Source organism: Phalacrocorax carbo, chromosome 2, assembly GCF_963921805.1.
Source record: "Phalacrocorax carbo chromosome 2, bPhaCar2.1, whole genome shotgun sequence".
NCBI classification, from domain to species: domain Eukaryota; kingdom Metazoa; phylum Chordata; class Aves; order Suliformes; family Phalacrocoracidae; genus Phalacrocorax; species Phalacrocorax carbo.
The window spans coordinates 148,833,469-148,844,269 of record NC_087514.1 but is presented as its reverse complement, the minus strand read 5'-3'; the positions used below and the strand labels follow the sequence as shown (position 1 = coordinate 148,844,269).

General features: G+C 41.5%; 1 protein-coding gene across 4 annotated transcripts in view; it reads left to right on the top strand.

Moving 5' to 3' along the window:
- Positions 1-10,801, top strand: part of ARHGAP21 (Rho GTPase activating protein 21) — a 127,018-nt gene that overhangs the window by 1,041 nt on the left and 115,176 nt on the right. For 2 of the 4 annotated variants that reach the window (XM_064444792.1, XM_064444793.1), the window contains exon 2: positions 478-791. In XM_064444792.1, coding sequence (XP_064300862.1) covers positions 702-791 — 90 coding nt within the window. In that variant the 5' untranslated portion in view covers positions 478-701. Of the gene's footprint in view, positions 1-182; positions 792-10,801 lie in introns of those variants that run through there. The other 2 variants (XM_064444794.1, XM_064444790.1) reach the window with 2 other exon arrangements.

Below are 10,801 nucleotides of genomic sequence, written 5' to 3'. Positions count from 1 at the left end.
TCTTTTGTTGCCGTTTCCTAACCGGAGTTTGTGCGTTTCCCGCCACCCCCCGCCCGGTCATAGCGCTGGTTACGACTGGGGCGAGGAGTGCTAATAGGCGCCGGCTTCCGCCCGGCTCGGTGACCGAGCGGCCGCCCGGCTCCCTGCCCCGTCCTCCACCAGTTGATCAAAGTTCGGCCGGGGCCAGGCGAGGAGCGACCGGCCCGCCGCTCGGGGCTCCCCACCTCCCCGCCCTCTTTCCGCGGGCTCCCCCGCTCCCGCCCGCAGCAGGAACGCCTGTGTAGTGAAGTAGGAGGGAGTGGGCGCCTCCCTCGCCGGCCCTCTCCTCCCCGCGGCTGGGGCTCTGGATAGGAGGAGCCGGAGGAAGAGGAAGATGACGAGCGGGTGCAATTAACCTAACGAGGGACGGGTGGCGGAGGAGGCGGCAGCGGCCCCGCGCCGAGGACTGACACATCTGCTCTCTCTCTCCTTCTCCAGCCATGAAGACAGAAGCCGGGGAGCGCCGCTGAAGCCTACGGCCGTCCCGGCGCTCTTCCCTATGGCAGCTGCGTGAAGGGGCCGAGCCCCCTCCCCCGGCGGCGGGGCTGGCCTCGGCGCGTCGGGCGTGCGCCAGTGGCTCTGGCGCTTGTTCCCCCCTCCCTTCCCTTCCCCGATGTGGGCTCCAGAGGATTTGCTCCTCCTTTGTAACTGGGAATGAAATAATGGCGACCCGGTGGGCTGCGGGGCCACCCGGCGGAGATGGAAGAGACAACGAGCCCCCCCCGGGCGGCGGCAACGCCGCCGGCGGCCAGGTAGGAGCGGGGGGGGTGGGGGTGTGGGTGCGGGCGGGGCGCGGGTTGCGCGTACGCGGCGGCGGGCAGGGCCGGGCAGGGCGGACGCCTCCCGCCGCGGGGAACGGCTTGGCTGGAGCGGGCTTAATGGCCGCCCCCTCTCTCCCTCCCTTCCTCCCTCCCTCTTTCTTCCTGCCCGCCCGCCCGGAGTCGCTGGGAGTTGGACGCTGGGAGCGGTGCGGGCGAGCGGCTCCCCGGCGGCGGAAGGGGAGGCTGCCGCCCCGGCCCAGGGCTGCCTTCGCGGTCGGGGCATCGCTCCTGGGCCGGGAGGCGGCTCCGCTTCCCGCCCCGCACGGTGGCCGCGCTTCTCGCCCGCGCCCTCGGGGCGGCAGTTTCCGTGGGGTCCCCTCGTACCCCGCCCAGCCTCGCTGTCAGCTTGCGGCGTGTCGCCCCCACGCTCGGCCGTTCCGCCTGTTTGCGGCGTCCCCGAGGGACGGGAGCGCTTCGCAGCGCGGCGCTGGGGCACAGCTTCGTGTGTCCCCCCAGTCGCACTCAAACCCTGGTGCTTTTTAGTAGAAATACGGGCCCGGCCTCTGCTTCCTTGTCCTCAGTACTCGCCACCCCCCTGCCTGTGCGCGGCAGCTTATATTAAACGTATTTCTATATTTCTACTGTAGCATTTCTTGCAAGAATGGTCCTCGGTGTGTTTAGTTTAAAAACTTCATGGCATGCCCTATGGTGGCATGATTGCATGTTTGGACTCGCAACACAGAGTTTTTAACGCAGAACCGTGTCTGAGGGTTCCTTCTGTGCTGCCTATTAATAGTAATAAATGACCGCAAAACAACTGTAACTTCGGATCCAACAAAGTACAGATGACAGCTTCGGTGGAGTTGTTCTAAGATCTGCCTTAAATTTCATTTACAAAAACAAACTTGCTTTTGTATTTCTCGAAATTAGGGTGTGTTGTGCCAAAGACAGAAAACTAACTTGAATCTGTAGGGCTGTGAAATGGATGCCCTTTATATAGATGTTCCCCTTTTGTTTGTGAAAATTGAAATATAGTGGAGTGATTTTAAACCTACTAAACTTAAAAAAATTAGGTTGTGGATGGTTTTTGGTTTGGTTGTGTGGTGTTTTGGGGGATTTATTTTGTTGTTGTTTCTTTTTTGACACTTCTAGTTTACTGCTATCCTCAATTAACCCTTTTGCCTTGGTTCAAAAGTGGCACATACGGTATTGTAAGATTTTCCTTACTGCCATCATCTCAATTAACAGATTCACATAGCCTCTTAAAGCAGGTGGGTTAGGTGAGGGCAAAATGTGAGTCTTAAGTAAGGAAACAGATGATGTTCAGGTTTAAGACTTGGTGATTAATTATGATTCTTAATTTATATGTAGATTTAATCATGCATTATTCTTGCTGATGTCCTTTTTAAAAATGTAGCTGAAAACAAGGCCATATTTGGAGAATGTGTCCTTTAATACTGTTCAAATAGTGTGAGAAGAGGGACGAAACCGCATGTCTAAGTGTAAAAATGAAAATCTCCTTTATAATTCTGTTATTGAGGCTGCTGGTCTTTTGGCACTGGCACTTGTCATAATCCACCTATCCCTACTGTGGTAAGCCCTAACAAGGCCTGCGGCACATTTGGAGCTCATCATGTTAAAGCTGTCTAATTGGGGACTACTAATAGGTATGGAATTGCAAAAGGGACTGCTGTGCCTGTTGTTTTGCCTGATGTTGCAGTTAAAACATAACTGCTATAAAACATGCACTTAAACTGCCGATTGCCTTAGTCACAGCAGGCCTGACATAATCTTTGCTTGAATGTAGATAGCCCTCATGAATGCCTAATCAAGGTTGCAATGCTTTTTCAGTCACTTCAGTATATGTATTGCTGCATGGCTTAAAGTTCAGCTTATTTTCTTACGACTTTTTTCATAGATTGGTGTGAAGTGCCAAGAGGGCGAGGATTTGCAGCTTGATTTGTAGAGTGCTTCATGTGCTATAGGTGAACAAATTCTTTTAACTGAAGTTTTAACTTGTATTGAACAGTAAGAACCACTTTCCTGTTGAAAAAAAAAATCAGAAAACCCATTTCATGAAACACAGTTACTATAAAAAAGGAATTTTAAGTTTGCAAAAAAGTTGCTGCAGTTGCAGGGTTTTATAGTGTGCTAATACTGACATGCAAGTCGTTAGCAATTGTGGGAAATGATTTATATTTTGGGGAAACTGTATCCCATATGGCGTTTGCATTGTAATGCAATATTAACTCATCTATGCTTAATGTTTAGCTGTAGACCTTATATGCACAGCGGGTTATCATGAGGAACTCCCCAAGCATAGCCTGTTTTCGTCATGGGCAAGGGAGTTGCAACAGAAATTAGGATTTTCAGCCAGCTAAGATTTTGAAAATGTTCAGCTGTAAACATGAAGGTTTGATCAAGAACTGAAAAACTTGTCCTCTGGCTTCAAGATCAGTGGTCAGACAAAGAAAGGGAATGTCTGACTGAGAAGCTAGTCCTTCTGTGTATCTTTGCACACAGAGGTGGCAGAATTGAGGACATGTGATTTGACTCCTTTAGGTAACACATATGTTGGTTGATAATTGTTTTTTGTTTCAGATGCCCGCCTACTTTGATACTGCATTCCATTTGGTCATGCCTTGCCATGATTTTTATTTTTGCTGCTTTCTCCCTCCACCTTAACACTGTACCTGGTGATCTTTTTCACTTCAGAGCCCCTTCATTGAAATGATTGTTGAGAACAAAGATTGTGCATTCAAGCTTGCAGGCTCCTGTCTGAACATACAGCCCCTGTTCAGAGGGACAGATCACGTATTCTGGGCTCTTGGGGGAGCTGGCAGAGAGGGCCAGGGACTCTCAGGGCTGTTTGCCATTCTGTCTGAAATCTGACACACATTTGCAAATGGGTGCGAGAATTGCTGAGCTGATATTCATAAGGACAGATAAGTGAGAGCGTGTTCTTTCTGGCTTTTAGATTAATAGGCATATACTATCTCTGTTTCGTCAGGTTGTAGCAGTGTTTTGCTGGAGTAATTAAGCCCTGCTGAGGTACAAGCAGTACTAGTTCAGTCACAACATACCATCTACAGGCCTGTCCAGATTTGAGGCTGGAACTGGCCTCTTTGTTAATGTAAACTTAATCTCCCTTCCTCTGCCTAGAAAGGCACAACAAAAAGTGCTTTTTTTTGCTTTTCTATTCTCACTATTTTGCTTAAAAGAATTGCTAAATCTGTTCGTGGTATAATTTACTGTTAATCTGTATTAAAATTAAATTAAAACTGTTAAATTAGGGATGAAAAAATAATAACCACAGCATGTGTGGCTTTAAAAGCCAAATTTTTATTGTAAACAATACTGGTTCTTCCGTTTATGCAGACTAAAAATATTTTATCAAATTTTATTAGGAGTGATATTTTTCTGCTGGAACTCACTAGAGCACACATACGTTTAGATATTTATTGCAAATTTCTAATACTTTATTGCAGATTTGCATTAACAGTATGGGGTTTTGGGTGGTTTTGGTTTGGTGGGATTTTGTGGGTTATTTTTGTGTGTTTTTTCTTTTATTTTGCTTAATAGCTGAGTTGTTAGAAATAGTTGATTGTCTTTAGAGATTCCTGATAGTTTCTGTATTTGGCAATAATTAGAAATACATTTCCAAAGACTAATATAAAAGAAAATTCAGAGTTTATTTAGTACTTCTTTGTAACCACAAACATACAGTTTCAGAAAGGGGGAGAAAACCCTACAATATCCTCACTCCTACACCTTATTGGAGAGCACAACTACATAAACTGAAGAGAAGCTTGTGCTGGAAGGGTCAGGAATCAGAGAAGGGCAATGATGATGCTAAAAATAGAACATGATTTCTATTCTCACAATAATGAATAGATTGTTTACTATTTTAACAACCCTTTTGGGATGATATTGGTAAATTTTTGAGTGGTGACTTCCAGCTGTTGTGTGTCTCTGCTATACAGGCACAAGGACCAAGGGCTGTATTTTGATCCTGCATTTCAATCTTTATGTAATTATGCCTGTAAACATGTAAACTGTTACGGAGCTCTGTATAGTTGGAGATTAGTTCTTTTTCTATGCCTGATGCGTAGAGGCCGGGAGGTTTAACCATAATGTTAAAAACCAGAATTAGAGAAATGCATTTGTAAGATTCTGTATGTCAAATAATACACTATACCAAAACTAGTTGGAAGTGTATACTACTTACGGTGATAGAGAATTCTACGCAAACCTTGCATCAAGGGACAACAAAATCAATATAGTACCAGCATTACTAGGAGTTGTGGTTGCAACTATTCAAAAAGATTAAGTCAAATTCTGTTTAATCATGCAAGCATAACACTGACTTCTGCTCTCGTTTATGTCTGAGTAAGCCTAAGATAATTTGACAGAACACGGACCTCTTCCGTGGGGAAATATCACGTATTTGATAAGCGATAATATAAAGCAGCAAGTGGTTCCTTCAACAAGAGGAAAGGATCTGCTCTCAAATATATCTGCATCTGATGGTTTTTAAAGTGACTTTTTGCTTACCAAAAATACTCCTTGGCTGATTGTACCACTGCGATAATTGTCTGAAGAAACCCAGTTTTTGCAAGAGAAACCTGATGGGCTGGAGAATATCTTGAACTGTGTCAGTACAAAATAATTGCATTTATTGCATGCAGTGTATACATTATAAGAGTAAACTTTTTTCTTTACAGGTTTAACAAACGTCAAAGCACTGAGTTGACTTTTTTCCTTGTATAAGCTATTTTTAATGATTTCTAATATTAAAACGTGAAAATAATGTATCTGCTACTTCAGATGTATTATTTCTTGTCTGTTGTATTTACTTGGATACACAAAAAACAACTGAGAGAACAGTTGGGGAAGAGATATTATTTAATCGTACGCAATATGCATTTGTGATCTTGTCTCTCTTGAATGTATGGAAGTGTCTTCCTGTAGGTTGGTGACCAAATGGTAGCTCAGCAGAAGAATATGGGCTCTGAAAAGAGTAAAAGCTGCCTTTTTGTTTTTTTTTTTAATTAATTTTATGAATACATACACATATTGCTGTGTAGATGGTGATGAGAATAGGAACATGAGCAACCAGTGAGTCTTACTAAAAGCAAAACTTTCTGTATCGCTTCCAAAGGAAGCCTGTGTAGCAGTGTTAGACTAACCTGTTAGGAATATGTACTGATGCATTATAGCTGGTGGCTTTTTTTTTCTTCTGATAACAACTGGAAGAAAAATAAAGGTTTTCTAGCATTCAGAATAACACACAACCCCGTCCTTGCAGTTGTTTGTATATCAAATTACATCGGATAGGAAGCAGATACAAAAAATTAGGAAATGATGTTAAATGAAAACAGATTTATTTCCCGTTGTTAACAGGGGTCATTATTTTTAAAAAGCATGAGTTAGCCCTAGTATAAACGGTGAGGCTTCTAAATTGTTATTGAAAAAGTCTGAATTGACAGTACTCCAGAAGTCAGTCTGAGCTGTTAGGTGTAACTCCATGGTTGTAGAAGGTGTCAGAGTCTATGATCTCATCAAATCCTTGAATTTAGGGCCTTGCTACAGAGGAAGTGTTTGTCTGCCTACCATAATAGATAATATATGCATATATACTAAATAATACGTTGTGACAAGCATAGTGGATGAGAGTTGTGCTGTCTGGTCAGATTGGTGGATGAATGGGGATAACCAGGTCACACTTTGCCTGTTTATTATACAGAATGTAGATTAAGGCAAATACTGTGCATTTCTCCTGTCTAAATCCTTCTTATGTCTTGTCACTTTTAATATTTTTGCAAAGACACTTCTGTTGTATTTTTTCCCCATCATGTAGTAGTAGGTATATACAGTAGAAGTATAAGTGCAGCTGATGGGTGAGAACAGAGATATCGAACAGGCTTTGACTGTGTTCAGAGGCTCCACATATCTTGTAAACTTGAAAGTGCCTAATCTTAGAGTTGCAAGGTGGGATAAGCTGTTTTATGTATACAGTTCTTAAATACAGAAAGATTATTTAATGGGAAGGCTTCCTCTGTTGTATTCTTCTTTTTTTTTTTTTCTGAAACCAGGGCAAAACGCATTTTCCCTTTACTCCAGTTAGGTGGGAACTCTGGCTACTCCCTGGACTGTTTAACATCTTTCATTAGTAATGCTGAAACAATTTTCTGAATTCACTGTTTTATTTATCATTGCTGTTAAATTTGAAGAGGACTGTTCTGGGGACATGATACTAGAGTTTAGGTGTTGGATCACTTAGTAATAGGAAAGTAAAAACTAGGCACAGCTATATGCTTTGTTCTCTGAATCTCTTTGTTTGTACTGGGGACTAGAACTACCTCATCTTTCTGAACTGGTGTGCCTTATTATTGTTTTGTATGTCATCAGTGAACTGCATTCAGCAGGAAGTCTTGCTGCTTTATATTTTCTGTTCTTGATTTTTGCATTGAAAACTTGAAGTTCAGGAAGTATTTATGAGTGAAGTGTTGGGAGCTGTTGCTGCAGCTTTCTGAATAGCCTGGTGTTTGAGAGAGCCTGATCATGTTAGTAAATATTTGGTGCTGGGCATGAGAGGTTCTGTGTGGGCATTCTGGAAGAATGCAAACAGCTGTTTAGATTTTGAGTCTGGCTTGCAACCATGAGCATACACCTTTGGGAATGTAGGTAGTAGGCTTATTTTTGTTCGAAATTTTATTTCCATTTGCCAGCAGCTGCTGCTTTGCTGAGAGTGAATGAGGTGCCTCCTTAGAGGACATGGCTAATTACAGATCGGCTGTTGGTGGAGGGGTGCACTTTGAGATAGACATTTTCTTTTATGTGTGTGTCATTTGCATAATGTGTTAGGACACACAGTATGGACTGCATTAAGCACTAGCAAATACACTGTAGGGAATAATCTTGCACTGGCATCACTGGGCTGGCTGGATGACATAATCTACCTTTTAATTTTGGGGTTTGTGCTTTTTGTTTGGAGGGTTGTGGAGGAGAAATCAGATAGAAACCTTTAAATCTTACTGAGGTGAGCATTTTTAAACACTTCTGAGCAACAGTTGCAGTTGAAAAGCATCGAATCAAGAATCAATCAGATCACTTGAAAAGAAAAACATGAACATGAACAAGTGATGTTGTATTTTTACTGTCAGAAATGGTAGCATGCCCTCCTACTTATATCTATGTATATTTCTTTGTATACTTTAATGGAGTCTTATTTCTTACTGAAATTGGATTACAAATCACTCTTTTTAAAGACTATTTTATTCTCTCGTCTTATGTTTCACTTTTTCATCTAAGCATATGGGCTTTTCCTGTTAAGTTGATGAGAACGTAAGATAATAAATGCCCCTGTAATAAAAGAATACTAAACCCCAAAGCTTCCTCAACTGTTTTAACGTTGGTGTTGAATATATAGATGTTCTGTGCTCCAAATATAGCATGGCATTGAGTCAAACTTCTCAACTTTGATAACTAAAACTGAGCTAAATCTACAACTTAAGTTGCATTTTTGTATTGGAAAACTACATGGACAGACACAGCTTAAAAACTATGGAGCTAAAATCATGTGGATTTCAAAACCATAAGACAGTTCCAGTTATTTTTGAGGCAAAGACAACATTTTAACTTGTCCAAGGGTTGCCCTGTTGTAATGGAATGTGGAAGTAGTTGATTTCCTAAGAAACTTGACTGACATTTAAATACAATTCTTTAATTAAAATTAAAGTCTGTTATAGTTTAGACATGTTTAAACGCATACGTCCTCAGTTTTATAATGTTTAAAAGGGCCAGGGTTCACTCAGTGCTTGCAGGGGTATGCAAAACTGTCAAAATTCCCTTGTGATGCAAGAATAGAGAACTGAAACATTTTGTTGTTGTTTTTGTCCAGCAAAAGAAGCAGCAGATCTAGTATGTGCACCTCAAGCAGGTGGCTCTTACTATCTGTAGGTTCTGACCTGTTTTTGTAAGATAAAGATCTGTTTAGGGTTATCTCCGAAAGGAATGCCACAGTTTTCACGTAACAAGCAGTCCCATTGCAGTTCATGCTTTATTCTTGTTGCTGTGCTTTTCTTCTCAGCTCTCCAGTTTTGATGCAACTTTAATAAGGAGCCTGTGACTCTGGTGCAAAGTATTCCCATGTGTAGCCACAAACATTTCTTATTCATTAATGGTTGTAAAATCTCACTTGTTCCTTCTTGCATGCATTTTAAAATTTTATTATCCTCAATCACCATGGTAAAAGGTGAGTAAGTAAACTTTGCCCGGAGTAATCAATTTTCATGGCAATTTTACAGGCCTTCTGCTCCATTCTGTATACTTATGCTGTTTTTGTATGGGTCTGTCTGAATACAATCTCACATTTTCTGTTTGCTTGAGTTATTTTTAAAAAATTTGTTGGAGGAGTTGTTTTGGAGCTGCCTGTGAGGTAGGATTTGAACATGATCTCCTTTCTTGTCTTAAGGAAGGAAGAACAAATGGCTTGAGTACTGCTGTTGGGATATTGAAGTATCCCATCTTGCCAAAGTAGCACTAATATGAATGTTTGAAGAGTGAAACAAGTTTACATGAATAGTCTTCAATGTTTTTCACAATCTGTGCATCTGAATCGGATGCTGGAGTAATTCAGTAGCCATAAATAGTTTGGCAAGCTGATGTTCTGATCCTGCTGTCATGGAGGTAATCTTGCAAGCTCATTAATTGCATCTCTTTTGTCAGCATCTTAATTTTTAAAAAAATGAGTAATAGTATTACTGCTTTTTAATCATACTGCATACCTGACCAAAATGGTCCTTGTAGCTGAGTTGGTGGAACAAAGGAGTTTTCTGTATGCAAGTGTTACGAAACATGACATTGTATAATGGATGTAGGCCAATACTGGTAGCATTTCATAGCCCGTGCCCGCTAGGTGCTGTTTTTCATGACTTCTTTATAGATAGTTCTGAGTAATTTTCTCTCTGTTTAGACTGTGACTGAGAATATGATTCAGCTGTATCTCTAAAATAGGTGTGATTGATAGTTTTCTGCTGTGTTTGAGTTAAATGGTAATGGAGAGGTGAAGTGCTTATTTCTTCTATCTTCCTTTGTACAGAAATTTTGCTTGTTGATGCTGTTATTCAGGTTAGTGAAGAGGAATTGCCTGTGCAGAAATGCAGAAGGACTTTTTCATGTTCAGCAGTAGTTGATAAAAAAATTAAAATGAAAACTCAATGTGCATAAGTGGTAAGTAATATGTCACATATAAAATACTGAGAGGTAATGATTAACTAGGAGCTCATATGAGTGAGGTCTTAAAATTGTGATAGGTAACTCTAAGGATTAAACAACAGCTTAATGCTCGGTGGTGGTCAAAAAAGCAAACTGTCATCCAGTTCCAAATAATTTTGAACAGTTAATGTCCTCTGTCATGCCTCAGTGTATAAATCCATAATGCACTTGGAGGTGGTGTGTCTAGGTCTAGTTCTGTCCCTTCCCCCTTCATTTTTTCCCATCTCAATAACAATATAGTAGAGCCAGAAAAGTCTCGGAGAAAGGGCAGCTATGATAATTGAATATATGGAGTTGTTTCTGTACCAAAAACAACTAAGGAAGCTAGGACTTGTCAGTTTGGGAAAGAGGAGAATGTGGAGATGGACAGATGATTTTAAATGTGGTAGTTTTCTCCATCTCTTGAATTTCTACGGATCAGCTTTTTACTATCTACTCCAAGAACTTGGGGGTGCCAAATGGACATGGTGGAGTGAGAACAAGCAAAAGGAGCTGGCTTTTTGCGTAAAAGTTAATTGAGCTTCTTCCTCTGTACCATAATATTTTTGAAGCTAGGAATATGTATGTTAGGTGAAGGATAACCTGGATGCGTTTTTGGAAGAGCAATTACCAGATTTTCTTCCAGGAAGAATAAAAAGACAGTTACTAAATACCCTTTTAGTGGAATGAATTATGGATTTGTGAGTAATTGAGACTGGGAGGATGTTCTAATGATGCTTGCT